This window comes from Corvus moneduloides, chromosome 4, assembly GCF_009650955.1.
Source record: "Corvus moneduloides isolate bCorMon1 chromosome 4, bCorMon1.pri, whole genome shotgun sequence".
Taxonomy (NCBI): domain Eukaryota; kingdom Metazoa; phylum Chordata; class Aves; order Passeriformes; family Corvidae; genus Corvus; species Corvus moneduloides.
Window position 1 is genome coordinate 43,720,857 of NC_045479.1, and position 23,401 is coordinate 43,744,257.

The 23,401-nt window shown below is 37.1% G+C and overlaps 1 protein-coding gene across 1 annotated transcript; it reads left to right on the plus strand.

Annotated features, from left to right (window-relative positions):
- The first annotated feature begins 39 nt into the window (after window positions 1–39).
- Window positions 40–20,543, plus strand: RPAP3 (RNA polymerase II associated protein 3). Its single transcript, XM_032105529.1, has 17 exons — window positions 40–114; window positions 1,560–1,718; window positions 2,277–2,417; window positions 2,843–2,965; window positions 4,155–4,282; window positions 4,869–4,990; window positions 5,324–5,394; window positions 6,399–6,530; window positions 7,895–8,022; window positions 9,645–9,766; window positions 11,205–11,275; window positions 11,437–11,553; window positions 13,356–13,567; window positions 14,733–14,928; window positions 15,517–15,614; window positions 17,025–17,125; window positions 18,210–20,543. Exons 2-17 carry the CDS (start codon window positions 1,566–1,568, stop codon window positions 18,299–18,301), a joined length of 2,007 nt encoding a protein of 668 aa, XP_031961420.1. The 5' UTR covers window positions 40–114; window positions 1,560–1,565; the 3' UTR covers window positions 18,302–20,543.
- The last annotated feature ends 2,858 nt before the right edge of the window (window positions 20,544–23,401 follow it).

Here is a 23,401-nt window from a genome sequence, read left to right on the forward strand (position 1 = left end):
CCGCCGCGGGGCCGCCGGGGCGCGGGGCTGTCCCGGCGCGGGGCCGCGCTGCAGCCTGGGAGCGGGCTCGGCAGCGCGGGCGGCGGCGGCGGGAGGAGCCGCGACACGGCGCAGGTGAGGCCGCGGCGGCACGGCACGGGACGGCACGGCACGGCACGGGGCGGGACGGGACGGGACGGGAAGGGACGGGCGGGATGTGCAATGCCCGAACCCCGTGGCGGCGCCGTCCCGTAGCCGCATCCCCCATCCCTTGTGGTCCATGGGCGGCTTGGCCGCGCGGGGTGGTGAGGCGAGGGAGAGCTCACCCTGATGGAGTGAAGGCCTCAGCTGGAACTTGCGGGCGGTGCAGAGGCGGGTGTTGAGGCTCAAAGGGGCTGTTCTGCCTCGGGGCCTCCTGCGGCACGGCCTCGGGACCCGCTCCAGGGCGGGCCCGTGCTGCCGGCCAGGGCGCCGGCGTGGTGCGGCCGCTCCAAGGGAATCGCTGGAACCAGCAGCCCTCGGGTGTTGGGAGGGCCCAGCACTGAGATTCGAATAAAAGTGCCCTGAAGGGTGTAAGAGCTGTGCCGCAAGGAGGTTGCTGTCGGTGCGTGGATTCAGGTCGTTGCTAAGTTGTATGCGGCTTGTGGGTAACGGAGCAGGCTGACTTTGTACGCTTGAGCAAGATGCTTTAGAATGGCCGGATTTCATGTTAGATTTTCGCATTCATGGCAATACTGTTTTAGTCAGTGACAGGAAAAAGAAAAGTTCAGCAGATCACAAGGCATTTTATTGCATTTTTTAAGTGTCTTGTTCTAGCTACCTAGAAGTGCTAGGCTGGATGGAATATTTGATGTGTCCATGCCCAGGTTGCGCGATATTAACAGATTGAATATTATAGAGTTAGGTCCGGCTGGGACAACAGCGGAAGGTGGAAAAAAATATAATTGGAAATTAATTACGGGCTCCTTAATTGGAAATTTGATTAATGCTATGTATTTCTCACTTCACTGAAAGTTTCTGCTTCCTTTCAAATAGACCTACCTAGTATGTTGCTCAGGGTAAGCATGTCACCATCTATGTATGAACTAGGGAGAAGTACAACTGCTGCAGCAAGGTATCTGCTCAGCTGCTTACTCTTGAGTCTGTAAAAACATTTCTGCTTTGGTAGCATTAGTTCAGTAGTAATGATGCAGCGTGTTTTTCGATCTCTTTGAGACCCTTGTCTGTAATATGGATAGCACGTTGTACCACAGAAATCATTAACTGTGTTTATGTTTAGTGTCTACAAATAGCTTATTTATACTTCCATGAGGCTTGTAACAGATCCTGAAGCTTGCCATCAAGAGGTTATAGTTAGCAACCATTCATAACTCTCTTCATCTAAGTTTGTATTTAGCTCATCATGAGTTACTTAATCATGATTGTTTTCAAAACATGTTTGCTTCATTCTTTCAGATTTTTGTGCTATGAACTGTACAAATAGGGGGGTGTTTCTGAATTGTAATTTTGAAGTAGCTAGCTTCCTTCACTACATACTTTCAGCTTCTTTTTAGAAGGCTTTTTTCCTTGAATTTCGGCAGATTACGATGAGCACACCAAGTAAAGCGATAGAACTGCAGCTGCAAGTGAAGCAAAATGCTGAAGAGCTGCAGGATTTTATGAGAGAATTGGAGAGCTGGGAAAAAGATATTAAAGAAGTGGATTCTGAACTCAGGAAACAGAGTGGGGTCCCAGAAGAGGTAAAGAACACAAGACCAGTGTCAACACAGCTATTCATACTGTGATAATTTTCATAATAATTATGTTTTGCTTTAGCTAAATGACATTTGTTGACTTAAAATACCTGAATAGAAGGCACAAACTAATTCACAACATGTCCTTCATCTGAAGTAAACCAGAGATTCCTCTGTAAACTGCACCACTAGCAGAGCTCTGGGGCAGTAGCCTCTGGGAGTGATGAGGCCAGTAAATTTTTTATTGGTTCTGGGTAGATTTATGAGAATATTTCTGTTTGCAATATCAGTATTGCTAATTTACTGCTGACATTTAGTATATTGAAGTTATTCTTCACTGATGCTCTGAAGAGAGTCGTCTTCTAAAACTCAGCTTAGTATCATACGTGTAATATTTGCTTTTATGTGTTGAAAGATTTATGCTTATTGTTCTTAGTGGTTTTGTAGAGTCATGAGAACAGCTTGCTGATAGATGGATACTGTCTAGATACAAGTACTGTAGATCCTTCAGTGCAAGTGATTTTCACACATCTGTTTCATAATAAGTTACTTAATTCAATTTAGAATTTGCCACCAATTCGAAACAAAGCTTTTAAGAAAAAGAAGAAAAGCAAAAATAAAGTCCCTTCAAAGATAACCTCTGAGGAAAACAAGAAAAATAAGATCAAATCTTACGATTATGCAGCATGGGGAAAACTTGATGTGGTAAGTCATAATATTTGCTTTGTTACCTGAGTCTTATCCCCACTTGATTCTGTGTTAAATAAGATTTTGTTACAGTGCTGAGAGTTCAGTCCACCAGTCAGTATCTTACTGTGCTGGGTACTGTATGAACATAGGGGAGCTGCCTGCCAAAAAGGTTACATGTTTAATATTTGGAATATTGATAAATACTTGATTTTCTATTGACAGTGCTTTCACTCAGCAAATTGAATTTGAGTTTAAGGGGAAAAAAAACCTGTTTTAATAATAGACCTGTTAGAAGATCATAATTATAGTAGAGTATAATATTAAGCACAACTGTGAGTATTGGAGGACACATTAGTAATTCTAAAATCTTACTTGTATTATTTTGCACTGTTAAATTATAATGAAGACAACAGGGTTTTTTTGTTTTTTTCTGATTCCAGGATAAAATACTTGAAGAACTTGATAAAGAAGATAGTACTCATGATTCTGTATCTCCAGAATCAGACTCTGAAGAAGATGGAATTCATATAGATGCAGAAAAGGCTCTTGCAGAGAAGGAAAAGGTTATAGAATTACAGATGTTTATTATTGGTAAAGTAGCAACTTAAGTATAGGAGCATTCGCAATTTTCTTTTAAAAGATCATGCACTGAGACCGCACGTCTGGTAAAAGAATTGCCTATTTGGAAGTCTTTCTGTCTGTTTTCCTGCCCATTATTCCAAAATAGAAAATTCTCACTGCAGTTCTATTTCTTCTCATTGTCGGTAGCAACAAGCCTGTCAGATTCTAATTAATGTTTGCTTATGATAATAAATGTATTGGTGATTTTTTGCTTTGATAAAGAGCGAACTGTTTTTTACCTGAACTCAACATCTGAATGCCCCAAACTAAATCCACAAGAATTTAAAAGTAGTCCCTTTGTGAGGCCAATACATCTGGGAATGATGGGTGAACTTCTTTGCTTTAGTAATGGCAAGTTCATGCCGGTTCAGTTTTACTGAATAAGGTAGGATATAGAGAGAGATCTGTCTCAGGCTTCGTTGCTATGAGAAGGAGGCTAAGTTGTGCAGCAGCTTCTGAGTTTTTGAAAAATTTCTTTGTTTGTAAGCAATCACCTAACCCATCTGTCAGTCAATACTTGACTTCAGTAGTTCTAGCTTTGGTTTGGGTTTCTGTGGGGTTGTTTGTTTGTTTGTTTGTTTGTTTGAAGTTGTCTCTATGGGTGATATTTGTGTTCTGTCCCTGCTGCTATGGAAATTCCTTGACTTGTAATCGGTAGTCTACACTGAGAAATTGACATATCTTTGGCCATTATTATCTTGGCTGCAGTGAAGTCATTGAGGGTGCATAAGAGAAAAGTTGTGTCCCAGAGGAGGGAGAAATGAGAATATTGACTTGGAAAGCAAAGATGCCAAATCAAGTTACTAAAAACTTAAAAAAAACCCCCATTCAGTAATTTAAGTAGTGATGTATGTGCTTGTTACAGGTTTCTGGAAATGACCTACAGATACTTAAAATCAGTATTTTATAGACCCATGTTATAGAATGTGTCATGAGAATTATTTAATATGGGACACTTAGAATATATTAGTTAGAAAGTGTAGTTCACGGTAAAGCAGTACTTCATGAGAAATGTTAAACAAAAATATTTAAGCATTCTAAAATACAAATTTTGATTTTTTAGGGTTTTTAATTAGCAGTGTTTCTGCCAATGTACAGTAACTTGCTGAAAAGGCTTTTTTCTATTCACAGGGTAATAACTACTTTAAACAAGGAAATTTTGATGAAGCTATAAAATGCTATACTAGAGGGATGCATTCTGATCCGTACAATCCAGTATTGCCCACAAACAGAGCATCAGCTTTTTATAGAATGAAAAAGTAAGACTTGCATTGTTAAATCTGTAATATTTTCTTACTTAAAATGCTACCTTCAGATTTTTGGTCTAATTTTAATTCTGGATTTATACATCATGCTGTGTTGCAGTCTGTGTAAGGCTGTTGTTGCAACCTGCCCACCAGTTACAAAGTAAAATAGAAATCACCAGGAGAAGTAATCTGGTAGTCTCCCTCATCAATTTTTCCTCTGCTTGCACACTAGAAGCTTGCCATCTTCTGTGTTACAGTGTGTAAGACTTGAAGAAAAACGAGGAAGAGAAAGTGAAATTGCCTTCCAGATTCAGTGAGCTCTATTTCTAAGGCTTTAATTTGTTTTGGGTGAAGAAAGGATACAGGGGAGTTGGTTATTCTTTCTGTGGGAGTAGAGATTCTTGACCACTGTTTTCCTTTCTTCTTTTAATGTATTCTGAATCAAGAAATGTGTAAATACTTGGTTTGTGCCCCTTGTGAAGCATGTGAGATTTCCATGTTCTCAAGAACTTGGAGAGGCTCGAAGTAAGATAAACTATTGAAGTTTTGGGGTTTGTTACCTTGATGTGTCTAAACTACTCATTCATTCTTTTTATAGGTTTTCTGTTGCGGAATCTGACTGCAATTTAGCACTTGCTTTAGATAAAAATTACATAAAGGCTTATGCGAGAAGAGGGGCCGCTCGCTTTGCTTTGAAAAATTTTCAAGGTGCTAAAGAAGGTGGGTCTTTTAAAAATTGTTTTCTTAAAATACATAGAAACCTGTGGGATCTGCTTCTTTGATGTGGGAATTTAATATTCATTTCCTATAAACAAAGAACTGAAATACCATGTTGCATATTCTTTTGGTAAGGTAAAATTCAAGTAGCAAGTCCAAATGATAGCTGTAGATGTTAGTTCTAGAATAATTCAGCTTTAACTGTTTTAGAATGTTGCATTCCTTTAAATATCTCAGACTTCTCGGGTAGCTACAAAAAAGGGCTAGCTCAAAGGAATGCTCTGCTTACTGGTTCGTGCTTCCTACCTGAAACATATTTTTCTGGTCTTCTGATAGATTATGAAAAAGTTTTGGAGCTTGATGCAAACAACTTTGAAGCAAAAAATGAACTGAAGAAAATTGATCAGGTAATAAGACTAATAGGCCCTAACATAAATTTATATGCCCTGTTCAGTTTATATCTGTGTCAAATTTTATTTCTAAGAACTAATTCAACAAATTCTCATGCGCTTTTTCTGGAATCTGAAGTTCACTGAGGTCAAAATCTTTAATGGAGTTCCTTTTGGAGAAGCTCGCATTTATGCAGACATCAGTGTAATAGTGGAAAACTAAGACTGTATGTGTGCACCATCTGGGATTTTTTGGGTTTTTTGTCGTTGTTTTTTGGTTGGTTTTCTTTGGGTGGTTGGTTAGGTTTTGGTGGGTTGGTTGGTTTATTTTTTAATTTTCCCCCATTTTCTACCCTCTGTGTAAATGCTTTTTTCAATCATGCTTAGTATTTTGGTATAAGGAAGCACAGCACGAGAGAACCCCTGTATTCTCTTGGCCATAAAACTACACTGCTACCCTGTTTGTAGTCCCACAGATTGCTATGGTCAACCAAACCAGAAAGATGTTCTAAGAACAGAACAAAGTACTCTAATATAAGTCCCTTTCATGACAGGGAGGAGAATGTTGATTATGATGACTTTAGTAAATATAAGCACACCTGTCACTACTATATGAATGATTTACGCCTTACAAAACTGTATTTTTGAAAGTGCTTGAAAAATTTGTTTTCAGAATGAAGACACAAAGTCTCCAGTAATTGAAGAAATAAATGATATCTGAATCGGGCTGTGTACAAACAGGTTCCATGAGTCATTTCACACTGTGCTTCAGAAGTTACATACTTTCTGTTTACCAAGCATTATTCTGACTTGTAGTCCCTCATAGAAATACATTTCCAAGAAACAATTTTAAATTGTTTTTAAATTGTCTCTTCAATTTGCATTCAATTTGCAACACAGGCACTTCTGTTAAAAAGCTTGGCAGATTTTCTTATCTTAAAAGTTTAAAAATTATTTTCGTTTATGTTCTGAAAATGTTTAAGTGGGGAAATACTTAGGGGAAAAAATTACATTCTTCACAGGCTCTGTCATCAAAAGAAAGTTCAGAACAGAAAGAGTTTGAAGATACGATCAGAACAGGATTAACAGACGAAGAGAAGCAGCGCATTGAAGAGCAGCAGCTCAAGCAGAAGGCAATTGCAGAAAAAGATCTGGTAAGTCACAGGTTCTGGTGGAACGGGAGAAACCTAGCAAAGAAAAGGGTTGTGTTGTGCTGTTATGCAAATGTATAAATTAAACCAGATGCTGTCTTGAACTTCATAAATGCAATGTCCTTGATGTTACCTTCATTGTTTCCTATTTTGGGCTCTAGGAAGGTGAGTGGTCCAGTGAGTTCTGTTTGGATTCAGCTGGAGGAATAATTATAAAAGGTAGCTTTTACAGCCCAAATTGTACGTGCTAAATTTCAAATACGTGGTAACACAAGTAGAGCTTAAACCGTATTTTACAAAGATTCCATTTCTCCATTTTTAAGCATCTTGATGCTTGCTTGTCCAAGTGGAGTTGTGGACTATTTCTTGTTTTGAAACTTCTGATTACATGATGAATAGTAGTTACAAAAAGGACTTTGGGGTGCAGGCATCAATGACAATAAAAATGTATTTCTGGATACGCAGTCGTGACTCACAGTTGGCTTATCAATTTCTCCCTCTCACCACTCTCAGTAAATAAAATTACCAAACTAAACTAAAATTTTTCTGTTCACTTACCTAGCTATGTAAGTTCTGACTTCTTACCATTATTCAGGTTTGCTGTATTGGTTGTAAGAGGTAATTAGATAAGAATGAAAGTATGCATTAAGGAACAAGAGTTTGAATAGGTCATAGAAGAGAAATTTCAGTGTAATGCAGTACTTCATTGGCAGCAGAGCTGACTCACTGCAGGCTTGTTCCTGATAACATGGATCCTATCAAGTCTGAACTGTGGCCTTTCTTTTATTTGTCAGTCAGTAGAGTAGTAGCAAAGAACATGTGCAGCTTCAAATTAGTGCTGAGAAGCAAAAGGTAATTTTAGTCCCCAGAAACAAACAAAAAATAATGTAATTTTCTTGTATGGAGCATTAATTGGAAAACAACAACAGTTGGACCCAAGTAATATTTGAGGATAAGTTTTATGGAGCAGGATAAAGATGAATTCGTGCAGTGCAAAAAGCATCTGGAAAGGGGAATTGTAAAGGTTCAGCTTGTGTTTAAATTCAGGAGGTACAGGGTAGGTTATCCTGTACATCAAGCATAAAGTTAAATAACAAGTTGTAGACTTACAAGTCTGCGTTTGAACTATGCATGTAGCAAAGATTTTTTTATCCTTGAAGTATTAGAAAATATTAAGATTCTTTCTGTGTTCTGCCTCCAAACTTAGATAGGAAGAAATACACCATAACTGTCTGCCCTGATGTGGGTGGTCTGTGCAATTCATCTTTGTAATGTTGTGACCCTCTCTGCTAAAAAGGATAAGAGAAAGTTCATTGCACTAGATATTCTCAATGCTGGGGTTTTTTTTTTTGACCTAAATATTCCAGGGTAATGGTTATTTCAAAGAAGGAAAGTACGAGGCTGCAATAGAATGTTATACCCGTGGTATCGCAGCAGATGGCACCAATGCACTACTGCCAGCTAACAGAGCCATGGCCTACCTAAAGATTGAGAAGTAAGTGGAATTGCATATGCTGTATCGTTTGTTTGTTGTAAATCAGAAGGAAAAATGATCCAGTAGATTTTCACTCAAGTTGAGTTATTGTCACTCCTTCTAATTTTTGTTAGAATTCAGTATAGAGTAAATCATGTTGAAAGCAGTAAAGGGGAGGGAACAAATCTGTATGTGTGATCTTGAAATGCAATTTGTGGGAAACAAGTTCTGAGGGAATAAAATAGCACCAGTATTAAATAATGGTTTCTGAAGTTGGATTTTTGTTCTTTTATGTGCAAAATTCAGGTATTCACCTTTGTGAAAGGAACTGCCCAGAGCTTTGTCTTTGACTATAAAACCCAGTCAGCTACTAAACGCAGTCAACACTGTAAAAAGAACTGGATTATAACTTCTGACTTTAGAGGGAATGAATATAAGCTTTTTCTGGAAATTGTTACCTTCTAAAATATTTTTTTAGCTTCACTGATGGAGGCGCGTATGTGTTGCTTCTTTATTTTTATTTAAGTTTTATCCAAATAACCCAGAAACTATAGGGAAATTAATGCTTTCTGGCAAATTATCTAAGTTCCATACAGCCGTTTTTTAGGTGTGAACTTCTTTTGACTCTGTGATGTTGTGGTGTTTTAAAACTTGTAAGCTGGTAGCATGAGAAGCAGAGAGCAGAGGCTTATGTTGGTCATCTGTTTTCACGTGACGTGGCTGAGTATCAGTAGAGACAGATCTGAAATGAGGATCTGTAATTAGGATAAGATAGGTTGCCTGGATAGTATTTCTGACACAACACTTGCAATTTAAAGGACATCATAATGCAAATAATCTTCTGTGAGATTCAGTGAAAGTGATACTTTAATTGAATGACCAAGCAAGAAAATTGATTCTCTATGATAAATCTTGTATCATGGGTCTTTACATTTCAAAGAGGAGAAAACATAAAATGCAACAAAAGCCCATTGGTATTCTTAGAAACTGCTAGTACTGATGAGAACCGCAAATAAAAATTAATTTGCATAAATTTAATGATATTTTGAAAGTGGAGGAATGAATGAAAATACTTTTAATAAACATATAGTGGAATCGTGATCTAATGTAACTTAATATAAATGGGATGAGGAAATTTAATCTTAAAATGAAGCAAATGACATTAATGCAAGGATATACTGAATTCTTATTCTGAAATAGTTAAGGACAAGTTACAGAATTCCAAATGTAGAGAAACTTATTCTCATACTTCTCCTTTCTTGTACGTTTTCTTTGTTTGTAATGGTATTTCTGGTTTTCAGAAGTACAAAGCCATGGTACTGACTTTGTTGAATTTTTAAAGTGGACTCTGCTCTGGCAAGTTTTAAGTGGGTTTTATTTTACAGAGGATGTGAATTTTTGTGTTCCTAAAAAGAGTCAACACTTTTCTATGAGATACCAAAATATACAGCTGAAATTTCAAGGTGCTGAGAAATCATATTTTATGGGAGTTTTTTATTTCACATTTTCCCTCAGTGATGTGTTTATGTATGTAGGTAATGAAGATCTACCTTTATATTTTAATTGGTTTGGGTAGCTCTGTCTTTTCAGTTCAAACTGCCTCTTGAAACTGATTACTAATTTTGTACTACGCTTTTGCTGAGGTACAAAGAGGCAGAAGATGACTGCACACAAGCTCTGCTCTTAGATGCTTCCTATTCTAAAGCTTTTGCCAGAAGAGGAGCTGCCAGAGTTGCTCTTGGAAAGCTAAAGGAAGCTATTCAAGGTATGACTTTGAATTGGCCTAAATGTGGTAGGTAAGAGATCATTATAAGGACATCCTGATCTTCTGAGATTATCAGTGCAAAGGTTAAAAATTAAGGGATTTCTGTAGGATTTCGCTCAATGGGTATAAAAACTTGGGTGTTGGTACCCACATAATGGGAAGACAGTTTTGTGTGAAATTACAGCTGTTGCTATGTATGGTAAGTAGTAAGAAATAGTTTGAAAATTTTGTTTAAAAAGTCAGTCATAATACAGGTGTTAGAACGACTTATAAGTGGGCAGTGAGGCAGATTGAGAGCTGGTTGAACAACAAATCCCAGAGTGTCTTAATTAATGACGCAGGGTCTAGTTAGAGGCCTGTCACTAGTGGTATCCCCCAAGGTTCAATACTGGGCCCAGTATTGTTTAACTTGTTCATCAGTGACTTGGTGCAGATCCCTCCTCAGCAAGTTCACTGATGACACAAAGCTGGAAGGAGTGGCCCATACCCCAGGTGGCTGTGAGCCTTCCAGAAGGACCTTGACAGACTGGAGCGATGGACAAAAAAGAGCCTTCTGAAATTCAAAAAGTAAATGCACAGTCCTGCACCTGGGGAAGAATAACCCCTGCAGCAGCACAGGTTGGGGGTTGACCTGCTGGGAAGCAGCTCTGTGTAAAGGACCTGGGGGTCCTGGTGGACAGCAAGCTGTCCATGAGCCAGCAGTGTGACCTTGTGTCCAAGGAGGCCAATGGAATCCTGGGGTGCATTTGGAAGAGCACTGCCAGCAGATGGAGGGAGGTGATCCTGCCCCTCTACTCAGCCCTGGGGAGGCCACATCTGGAATGCTGTGCCCAGTTCTGGGCTCCTCAGTACAAGAGAGACGTGGAGCTCCTGGAGTGGGTCCCACAGAGGGTGACAAAGATGATTAAGGAACTGGAGCATCTCTCTTATGAGGAAAGACTGAGAGAGCTGTGCCTGTTCAGTCTTGAGATGACTGAGGGGTGACCTCATCAATGTCTACGAGTATCTGAAGGGAAGGTGTCAGAAGGATGAAGCCAGGCTCTTCTTGGTGGTTCCAAGCAATGGGACAAGAGGCAATGGGCAGAAACTGATGCATAGGGAGTTGCACTGAATATGAGGAAGAACTTCTTTACTGTGCAGGTGACCATGCACTGAAACAGATTACTCTGAGAGGTTGTGGAGTTCCCCTCACTGGAGATATTCAAGAACTGTCTGGGTGCAGTCCTGTGCAACGCACTCCTGCTTGAGCAGGGAGGTTGGACCAGATGACCCACTGGTGGTCCTTTCCAATGTGGTCCCTTTCAACCCTGCCCATTTTGTCACTTACCTGCCTTTAATTATTTTTAGAGCTATGAAAGGAAAGTAGAAGGTTTAGAAATCTGCCACATGTACATTGTAACTTGAAATACCTACAGTTTATGTGTTGTTTTTCACTCAGATTTTGAAGCTGTTCTGAAGCTGGAACCTGGAAATAAACAAGCAATAAACGAACTCACTAAAATAAGGAATGTATGTATGCTTGTTTGGGTATAGTGGGGTTTTGTTTGTTTGGGAGTTTGTTTAAGGCTATAGTATTAGAAGGTTTTTATTCTTTATTACATTTTTTTTAACATACCTTGTATTTATTCATCAAACACCTGATGTTTTGGACAACGTGCCATTTTTTTCAGGAATTATCTGCGAAAGAACAGCAGACTCAACAAGAATATCCTGCAGTATTGATAAAAGAAACGGAAATTAAAAATATAGTGAAACTGATTGATAATCCATTACAGATTAAATCAACAGTAAGTTGTTACATGAACTGCTTTCTGTAATGATGGGAGAAGAAGTAGAGCTTAAAGTTAAAATCTGCTTTCTGTATTTGTAGACTAACTCCTGATAGATAGCCTTGCCTGTGGAAAGCCAAAAATGTATAGATTTACTCTTTTGATATTTTTCAAGGACATATACACACGTGGAAATGCTGAAGTTCATAGCAGTGGGGGTGTAAGCATTCAGCCTGCAGTACCACCCTCAGCAAACGTGGTGCATGCATACATTTATAACGTGGAATAGGCAGGCAGCCCCACAGCACTGTCTTGTGTCTGTAGGTAACACTGCAGTTGAGAGTAAATGGGAGAGAGTTGAATCTCTGTGCTTGATTGAGAAGTTCTGGGTAAACTTTCCTTCATTTCTTCTGCTGTTTACAGTTTTTACAGCAGCCATAGTGGTTATAAAACGTTGCCTACTTGTGTCATATGCTGCTGTCACCTAGGGCTGCTTCTCAAAGAGTTCTGAGCATACATTTTCGTCCATGTAAACTGTAGGACAGCTGGCATTGATTTTCAATAAGCAATATATTTGGACTATGAATTATCAGTGTTTATAGTCAGATGAATCAGCTATAGATGAAAAACTGGAATACCAGGTTTCTTTATGTATTATGCTTCCTCTTTTAGTACATTTAATCTTTATATATTCAGCGATGAGTTGTGTAAATACAAAGTGTGCTCATACTTTGTATGTGTATGCACTCATGCTATTTGAAAACCTTTGTTTATCTTCATCAATAATATAATTCAGATGGATAGTTTTAGTAGAAAATGTGTGGTTATTTTGATCCTTTGGGAGGGGGGAGTATTATAGCCTTTCTATAACTAGATACAATATTTCTTTAAACCTAAATTAATTTGTTGTGAAGTAGCTGAAATACTTCAATAATAGACAATTATTAAGTGTTCACTTTGACTGCTAGATTAAATGAAGATGCTAGGTTGGTTGTATTCCTCTTGTTATTCTGTTAAGGTAGAATAAGTATAGGTGAAACATCTGTGCTTTTAGTACTGCCATTTCCTAGAAGTCTAAATTGTTGAGTATGTTTAATCATGTTCATTCACATCTGTATTTCTAGAGCAATATACACTGTGTTCATGCTCAGGAAATTAAGTTCCAAAGTAAGAAGTGATGAGGGGTTTTTTTGTAAGACCTGTGAAAGTGTCACTAGGTGATGGTCAAAAATAATGGGGATCGTGCAGAGATTAAACAAGCTGAAGCATTTTAGCATGTAGTGGAATCAATTACCTTAGTATATATGTAATGTGGTCAATCAGAAGGGTTGAGTTACAAATATTTATTACATCAAAATTCTAAGTTTTGAAATTTTTTTGAAGTTTTGAAATTTTAAAATTTTAAGCCAAGGCCTATGTTGCTATGATTTTTTTTTTTTTTTTTTTTTTTGCTAAATTACAAAGCTTGACCCCATAATGGGACAAAGTATATCATAGATCTTGTCTATTCAGCCTTAGTGGGAAAAAGTATGCATTTTTAATTATTACTGGGAAAACAGATGGCATATTGAGATCCTCTAGGGTAAGGATATACTGGTTTATGAGGACAAAGTAATAAAGTTATCATATCAGGCTTCATGTAGAATTTTATGGTTTCCTGATTTTGCCATTTGCCTTTATTCAGAGTGTCTTCTCTGTGCACCACTACAGAGGTAACTGGTTATCATAAGATTCTTTTAAGTTACACAGCACTGTGTCTGGGGTCTGTATAAACACTTACATTGAGTCCACACATGACATGAGGTCTGTGCTCTGTTCAGAAGCCATTGCGAAGAATAGATATTGAAGAAGTTGATGATGATACATCAGATGATGACTTGCCCAGCACTACTTCTTTAGTCAGTAACTGGAGGAACTCAGTGAGTATTGAAACAACAGAGACTCTAGATCAGGATGATCTCTTGACTACAGTTGATACTCCAAAAGCAAAGCACTTGAAAATAGAAGAAATCAGTGATACGTCACCATTACAGTAAGTATAATAATTCTGATCCCCTTTTAAAAAGGTAAATGTAGTTAAAATGTAATCTTCATTTCCAGATGTCTGCATTTGGTGAGGTATTGAAGATACTTTGAAGACTCTGAATTAAAAAGGAAATGTTGAAAGAAACTGCAGTTCTTGCACATTGCCTCTTTGACCACGTAGTGGTTGAGACAAATATGATCTATTTAGTTTCAGATGGAAAACTCAGTCTTGCATTGCAAATATAAAGAAATTCATGATATTTTCCTGCATGCCATACTCTTTCTTGCTTGGGCACTCCATCTTCCCTAGCTGTGACTTTTATTTGTATTGTTTTAGAATAGATTTTGAACAGAGTTCAAGCATTTTTTTTACCCCAGTTGTGTGAGAGAAGAGGAGCAGATCAGTGTCACCACCCTTTCCTCTGCTGAGGCAGGTGGTAGCTTCAGATGTACTTGGTTTTTAAGTCACACTGTGTTAGTTAGGCAAACTCAAGTCTGTCTTGCTGAAACTAGGCTGAAGTACAGAAGCTTTATCTTTGCTCAGTGTTAGAACTGTACTTGTTGTCCACTGGTTTGACACTGCCTTGTTCTGTTAATAGTAAATACTTTTTAAGGAATCTTGATCAAAGAATTTCTTTGAAAAACACTGGCCCCACCCACCTTTTCTAGCTCAGTTAGATGGATTTACTGTGAAGTGTTGAAGAAAAAAGTATGTTCTTAGCAATTTCTTAATTTCTAAAAAATAAATGGACTTAAATAACAAATTATGGGACAAATACACATTATACTGCTATCAGTGTTGAAACTAGTTTATCCATGTGACATTGTTTATTGTTTTGCACTATGAAATTCCAGAAAATGTGATTTTTTTTCCTTGCAGTTATATATGGGAGAAACCTACTATGAAATGCATTTATTTCCAGAAACAAAGTAGACAGAGGCTGAGTAAATTTAAGTATTTACAGATGTGGCTTTTTAGAAAAGGTGAATCGAATATAAAGCTTGTATAATTTGAAGGGATTTTTAAAATACCTGCTTGAGCTAAAACACATTATTTAAAAAAAAAAAATCAGTATTTTAGCTTTTAATGAATAGAAAGATCTCCAATTAGGTCTCACTGTAGGATTTCCTTAAAAGTTTATTTGATTATGTGTTTGAAAATACCTTTGCAGGCTGCCTGTAAATGTGAAAGGAGTTTCATCAACATTGCATCCATCTTTTCCTGCAAGCAAACAGAGAGAAAAAGAAATCAGAATGTCATTTATGTCTGCTTCTCCAGTTCCTCCCGTTCCTGCAAATTCTTTCCAGCTTGAATCTGACTTCAGGAAGTTGAAAGACTGCCCAGAAAATATGTACTTGTACCTGAAGGTATGAAACAAAGAATATTAACAGTATTTGGACAGTTTCTTCAGCATCAGTTGAAGAAACAGTACACTTAGGTGGAAGGGATAGCTGTGTTTAGAGTGTCTTAAGTGTACAATAGTCCCTTTTTTTAATTGTCTTCACATAACACTAAGTAGTCTGATGTGCTTGAAGTACAGTCTCAGCATTTTTTTTTCAAATACAGGCCCTTGTTCTTTAAAGACTTAAATACATTAATAACTCTATTAAATTCTGATTTTTCAAATGAGTGCTTCTGGGGTAATTAGACATAGTGACATTTTTAAACTAAGCAAATGCTTGAAACACATCAATCTACTTAATGTGCACTTTTGCTTACATATATTTTGAAAAAAAATCACTTTGAATTCTTTTAAGAGAAGTTAGAAATTACCATCACCAAAAAACCCCAAACAAACAAGCAAAAATTGTTTTGTGTAATTTCAAATACTGTGATTTGGTTTTTTTGCTTGCATGCACTCCAGCATTGTCCATGACATTCTAAAAATGCACATGTAATTCTTATTACTCACTTGTATTTTTTTGTCTAAAAAACCCTTTTTAATTTTTCCATAGCAAATAGAGCCCTCGCTTTATGCAAAGCTGTTTCAGAAATCCTTAGATCCAGACTTGTTTAACCAGATCCTGAAAATTCTACATGACTTCTACATTGAGTAAGTTTAACTCCTCCTTTGTTTTACATTACTTATTTATTGCTGTTCTGAAGGGTTTGGGGTTCTTTTGGTGCGGGGAGGGGTTGGTATTTTGTTATGTGTTTGGGGTTTTTTTAATGTTCTCTCTAGTCCCAACCTCAGGCCTACAAAATGATTTTCAGCACGCAGGATTAGATGAGCATAGTGAAATCATTGGAATTACTCAATAGTTTCTTCTTAAGAAGTGAAACTCATCTTGAAAAATTAGGTAGAAAAGAAGTGAAAAAATACTTTTTCTAAGGGTTGTTGAACTGTGCTGTGCTAAAGAACATCAGAAACTAGCATTAGACTGTATGAAATAACTTTTGTTCATATTACTGTGTGTATATTCTGTAAGCGCATACAATTGCACATTGTCCTGTATTTTAACTTCCTAAAGCTGAGAAATTTAGAGGGTTTTGGTTTTATGCCACACTTACTGTGATGCATTCAGATTTAGTTATCTGCTAACATTTTACAGTTGCCTGTGGCAAATGTGTTTTGGAGACAGGTTCTGATAAGACAGGACCTGGCAAATTATTTTTGAAATTTCTGTCCATGCTATCATTTGAGTCCTAAAGTTAATTTTGTTTGTCAGAGACAGTGTATTGCTTTTCTTTATTACACTGTCTGAGAAGCACACACTCGATGTTTTTCGGTGTTGTTTTATGGAGAAGAGCAAGCATGAATCAATGTTTGTCTTTCCCTTGGTTTCCTTGAAAAATAAGATATCCGTCATATGGGTGAAAAATGCTGTCTTAGAAGATACAGTCCTGCATTTGATGATGCAACATAAAAAGGCTAGGAAGTTGAAATCTTTTGCTGTAAGGTAAAAAGTCCTGTCTCCCTCCAAAAGAAATGCAAAGTTATGAAAGAAAAATACTATTTGTTAGTATTTGTGAGAAAGGCAGTGCCTGTTTACTCTTCGCCAGAAAAATGTAAAATGAACACAATCTAGGAATTTTCTGTATGGATGAAAATTAAGGCAGCTGTAATTGGCTCAGCTTTTTGATGAGCTTCCTATGGCCACAGGTACTGCTTCCTTTCACACTACCTGATACATATAAAAATGGTGATGTTATGGCCAGGTGTAAGCATTAAATCATGTAGTAGGTATGCTGTACATGACCAGCAGTCAGTTTGTGTCAGTCTAGGTTTTTGTATTTCTTAACTCTTGCTCTGTCGAACAATAATACCTACATAAAGGTTTCTGGGTATTGACTTTTTTCTTTGTGAATGGACAAATGAACAGGAAAGACAAAGATAGGGAATATGAAAGACAAGGAAATTCTGTTGGTCCTTTAATTTCTTGTTCCTGAATTCTTTAATATTGCTTGCAGCTACTGAATCTAATCAACAGTAGTTATTTTTATATTTTGTTATAATCTTCAGGAAAGAGGAGCCATCGCTCATCCTTGAAATCCTCCAGAGGCTCTCTGAATTAAAAAGATTTGATATGGCAGTAATGTTTATGTCAGGTTCAGAAAAAAAAAGTAAGTAATTTGGTAGTAAACTTACTTTGTCATACTGTAGAATCTAGCAAAAAATATGTAAAACTTAGTGCTATTCTTGTTTATTCCATGTAATAATCACTTTAGTTGTCTAGCGTTTTATTGGTTTAGAAGTTAATATGAATGTCATGTTATTTTTCCTAATCCTTTGATTCCTTATTTATTGTTTAGACTAGAAAACTAGAGCTAAATCCTCTTATTTTAATCAGAATTACCACTGCATTTTATTCTGATAAAATAAGCTTTGCCAGCATGTCAGTTTGTAGCTGGTAATGTTACAAATTTACGAATTTGTATGAAATTCTACATCTGAGATCCAAGGTATCCAGATTATACAGTTTCCACAATTTACAAGTATTTCTTGACAAATCCTGACTTTTCTGTTGGCAAAAGAATGCAGACATCTCTAAAGCACTCAGCCTGGTTGTCTGTTCTGTTCCGGAGGCATCCCTCACATTAGTTTGCAATTTGTGTTGACCTTGGCTCGAATTCATGGTTTATAAAAGTGGGTTTTGTCTCAAATATTTTCTTTATTTAGCACACCAGAGAGACTATGTAATAGTGAGGCATAAGCAAAACATTTCTCTGCAACCATGTAAATTTAAATTTACTATCTACAGCTGAGTTTCACTAAAAACCATAATACTTAAAAGTTTTTGAAATGTGAATCTCCTTAAAATAAAATTACTTACTGAAGTGCAGTGCCTCTTGTAAAGGCATGAATGCTATTTGTCTGATGTAAGCTTTATCTGCCATCTGGCATTAACTTTTGTCTTCTGCATGTAGTGGCATAGTGTCAAGATAGTAAACAAATTAAAAGCTGTTTGTGGCCTGGATTATACACATATTGAAGGAAGTGTTGTTAAGCATCTCTTGGGCATTGAAACAAAGTGAGAGTTTTGCTTTGCTACTTTTGTTCATCCTCCAAGTAGTTCTAAAATTGAATTTGTATTTCAGCTGTATAATCCGTATACCCCTTACTCTCACCAAGGAAAGAATTGGATTAATTTACCTTAAGAGTGTGAATCACAAAAATAACAGTTCATGTTGGGATTTTCTGTTTCAGTTACACAGGTATTATTCAATCATGTGACCCACATGGGATTAAAAGATGCTTCTGTTGACGAATTGGAGAAGAAATATGGCATTTTCTCTTAGCAAGATGGCTGACGTAAATGTCTGGATTTGCACTTTTTTCATGTGGAAATCAGCTAAGAAGGCTATAAAGACTGAAATTTTGTTGCTTTTTATAAATAATGAAACTCTTAAACTTGGGTTAGCCAAATGGCAAGTACCTGAAGAGATCATTATTTAGTTCTGCAATACATTTGTTTTCCAGTACCTGAAAAAATATGGATCTGCAGTTTCTTCTGTGGAATCTGTTTGCCTGAAAAACAGTTGGGCAGATTGGCATTCAGGATTTGGACTGTAGATAGAGATCTTTATTAAAAGGAAAAAAATATTTGTAAACATGTCTTTGGTAAGAATCAAATGCTGTATATTAGAATTATGCATGGGGTTTTTATTTTAGAAAATAAACTGAATGTTTAATTGAGATACTATATTTTTAAGGAATTTTTTTATTAAGGTGCCTAAATCACTCTTCTGTAAAGATCCATCACATCAGAATTTGTACTGTGCAAAGTGAACCTGAGGTATGTTGGCAAGAAAATTACAGAATTTTTACTTGAGTTTGCTAAAACTCCACTTTTAGATATGGGTAGCTGAGAACCTCTGAACCTTTTCCTGTGAACCTCAACTGTAATTGCAGAATAGAAGGAAGACAAATACTGTAGAATTAAACTAAAAGTTTAAAGAAAAACACTTCCTGTCTTCTTTCAAGAGTACTTTTAAAATAATCTGGTGAAACTTAACTTCGTGGGTCAGTTGTTCCTGAACAGATATAAACCCCTTAAGACAACTCAGGAGGCTAAGCAAAATAACTCAACAGTAGAAAGCAAAAGCATGAAATTAACTGAAATTCTCAAATAAGAGGGATCATTAGGCATAATAAATTACGTGTACTATTCACATGACCAGGAGGAAATAACAGCACTTGTCAAGTATACTCTAAAGTTTAGCTGTAGTATCCAAGTGATGGTGTCTGAAAATTTGCCTGTGTCTCTCTGAGCTTAACTGCTCTCTTCCATCCCACAGATGCTAATATCCTGCCAGTTTGCTTTCATCCTGATTCAGCCCTTGTACTGTACTCATGCTTCTCTGAATGTTTTGGTTTGGAAGTTGTGCTGTTTTTCAAAGGAATAATTTAACGGCTATAGCATTCAAAAAGACTTCAAACTCCCAACATGCATTAGTAGGAAAAGGTGTAAATGTTGTCTTCTATGTAGTCAGTATTAGAAAATTAATTTTAAAACATTTGCAGCTATGTTATGTCCTAGTTTAGATATAATCCAGTTAAAAAAAATATTAACTGAGCTACATCCTCAGGCTTGGTAGCAATTGACAGGAATGGCATTAGCACTGGATCCCTAAGGTGGCTTCCAATTAGCCCTGGAACTGAGCACAAGAGCAGACAGTGCAACTGGGGGAATGGAAGAGCCTTTCTATAAGAATGCTTGCAGGCTGCCTGCGGTAAGAATGGTAATTACTAGGTGTGTCCCGAGTTACTGATAATGGGCTATTTATTCCCCTTATTGTAAAGCACTTCAGATAAGGTATTGGGGATACTGCTATAACTAATAATGGTGGGGGATAGAGTAGTTAGTTACCCGAGTAATTTTATAGGTACAGATTTTGTAGATACAGTGTACCTTCCTATGGACTGTTACAAGTTGTTCAGTGTACAGCAGAGGTGTTTGTTGGACTAGGTTATACTGGTAAACCATTTGGTACATTGTCAAAAGCTGGTTTTTGAAAGCTGTTGTATGAAAACAGGTGATTGGAATAGGGATCTTCAAAAGTAAAAGCAAGATGATGTCAAAAAGATTAGAAACTGTAGGCCAAGAGTCACCTGCAACTCCACTGTGCTGTGCTCTTAATGAAAATAAGCTGTCATGGTTGGGTTTCGTCCACACTGCTACTTCTACAGAGATTTCTGTTCAGGACTTGTGCATATTGAGGAGGGATGATGAAGTTTTTCAAGCATGTAGAATTTGGTGAGGTGGATGAGCAGACCTGATTTTATGTTGCTACTGAACTTCAGCCACCAAGATTTATCTTGCAGATTATATGCTACTGGAGACTTTCACTTTTGTTTTTAAATATAACATCTGGAGTTACTGAAGTTACTTCTCAGTGCATAGAAAATGCAAGAGGGAGAGCAGAATGCAGGTATTCAGAGAACTAACTGCCAGCTTCACCTGCTCCAGGAGATGGCAGTGTTTTTCCCTTCTAAATTGTTAAAGACTGCCAAATTTCTGAATTGTAGAGTTTAATAAAACATGAAGAGGATTTATAGATGTCAAGCAAGTAAAAAATCTTTTTTGGAGAGAGAAGAGGATTTTTTTTTTTTTTCTTTAATCCAACGCACTCTACAGTGGTTATAACCCTATTGTTTTGGGGCGGGGGGGGAAGTTGCATAAATTGTGTGAAGCAATTAAACCGTGGAATACTTCATAGCCCTTTGCTATGTTACAGCATTCAAGGTGTCAAAAATCTGAGATGATGTTTGCTACAGTGATGGATTCAGACTTGAGTTTTGAATGATTATTTTACTTTTCAGTATTAAATTATGTTTTTCAGATAACTTTTTATTCATCAAGGTAATTTTTAAAATTTGAACATTGTCCTCCAGTAGATCTCTGAGACACTCAAACTCCATATTGTCTATTGATTCCCTAGCACAGGTTGTTAGAATATTGAGGGAACTTATCCTAGGACTTCTGCAGAACATCCTTACAGCTTTCCCTTTTGGCAGTAGACTGTGGCTTTATTTTTTTTTTGCTTTCCAGTAGCTCTGGGTATCTCTGCATTCACCAAGTAGTTGTTTAATCTGAGCTGTGTTTGCCTTGCTTATAAGGGTGTCCGGTGACAGTCATACATGAAGATAAAGGCACTTGATTTACTGCTTTTTCGTTACACTGCTGTCAAAAAAAAGGTTTTAACATGACTTGTACTTGGCAATACTTGTGTTCAGTTACTGTGGAAAGCATAAGTGAATATAGTTTCAGTACTTGTTCCAAAAGACTTTTTAGGATTGAAAATTAATGGTTGCGACACTGCTCAAGTAGTTTTTGCTGCTTCTCTTCTTCCCTGTCATTTTGTTTAAAAATAGACATTTCAGCTTGCCAATTGCCATATCAACTACTGTTGCTTTTGAAGCTACTTTTAAAATAATTTTATTTATATAAATATATATATAATTTTAATAACTTTAATATTAGTATAAGCTTAACATACTGGTTTTTAATATTTAGACTATAAGTGTTTGGGGTCCAGAGAATCTGTGAACATCAGTTTCAGGAAACTGAGGTTATAGCTCATATATAGCTCTTTTACTAGGCAGAGATCTTTTTTTGTCAGTGATGTTGCTTGTGGGTGCCATCACTAGGGAATACTGAAATGGAAATAGATACTGAACAGTTCATTACCAGTGTCATCAGCTGTCAGTTGTTTTCTTCCATCTTGCATGACTAACACTTCCATTGTTCAGGAGTTTTTTTTGTTTTAATGCTGGTGCACCTACAGTGCAGTCTCCTCTTACTCCTGTCAACTACTGCTTATTTTAATTTTGTCCCTTGGTTCTGTGTTTTCTTGTTACTGCTACTTAGTAATTACTAAACAATCTGTCCTCATGTCCATTACTTACATGTTTTTTTCTTTTGAGATCACTGAAGAGCTCTGTTGTTCAGGTTGGTCCCTTTTCACACTTCTTTCTTTCCATTACCATAATTTGAGCTTGTTATCTTGATATTATTATTGGTAACTCTGGTATACCCTTTTCAGCCCTTATATTTTCCTCCCGTGAAGCCTTGATGAGCAGTGTTACAACAGAGGAATTAGAGAGAAGATGAAGGAAATTAAGCTTTTACAGTTGTGTTTAGGTGCTGTGATGTCTAGGCAGCTTGGGATTGCTGTACTGTCAGTATTAGAATCCAAGAGTGTGGAGCATTAAAAATACATCCTCTTTTCTCTCCTTCACCTGTGTCCCATGTAGGGGCAACTGTGAGACAAGGAGTCTCTGCCAGTCTCTTCTGCCACTAGGTTTTGTTTGTTTTCAGTAAATCAATGCTTTTCTAGGAATAGCAAAAAGGACCTTAATAAAAGCATAGCGCTGCACATTTATTGACTCTTATTTCTCCCCAGGTAAAATTCACCCTGTAGCTTTTCTTTTGTAGCAGCTGTCAAGCCACTCTTTTTCTTTCTCCTGTCTTAGAGAGCGATTAGTGTTTTGAACTGCATTCTATCCTTGCTACTTTTGCATGATGCTTTTTTAACTCCCTTAAGGTGTATTTCTAAGGGTTGTGTTATTCAGAGGACAACATTGCCCTGCAAAATCCTGTGTTAGTGATTATCCTTGAGAGAGCAGGAAACTAGCCTTACCTCTAAGGAACATGTTCTAAGCTGGAATCTAGTCTTCATGTAAGTCTGCCAAATGACCTGGAATTCTGTTAGTGATTGATCTGTGATCTGACCTTATTTTCTTTGCAGGTTAGGCTTAGGCAAGGTACAGCTTTCAGGATAAAAGGTGGAAGTGTATTTTGCATTGTTGTCTCTTTTCTTAAGCATAGTTCAGACTGATTGCAGCAGTAAAGTTGTCTGGGTTTTATGCATCCGTCACCTTGTACTATTTCATATAAACCATTTGTATGAGATCTTTCTTGTTACATCTGTCACTATATGCTGATTCCCTCTCTGAATTTGTCTTCATTTGCACTGTGTCCTTTCTATTCAAAACATTGTATTCTCCACTGTCTTCCCTCTCCTGTCATTAGTTGCAAGCAGCTCAGCCTCTGAAAGTGTCATTTGAAGGCCTCTTCTAGTTTTTAAATATTTCTACTCAAAGCTCTTTGTTTCTGAAAGCTCCTTCTAATAACCTTGTTTCTTCAGGCTCCATTTTGTAGAAATATTCCACTCTAAAGTCTGACTTTATAAACTGAAGCAAATACAGCATAAAACCCAAACAAATTCCTTTTTTCTTTATTCTTTTGCTTTCTATTCAAGTGATTGCTGAGTTCAGTTGTGGTTGAATACTTCAAAGTCTTTTCCTTTCTTCATAATAGAAGAAAGTAATGTTTTCTTCAAACTTCAGAGCTTCCAGTCTCTCTTTGGCAGTTGTTTCATTAATGAAGTTTAAGA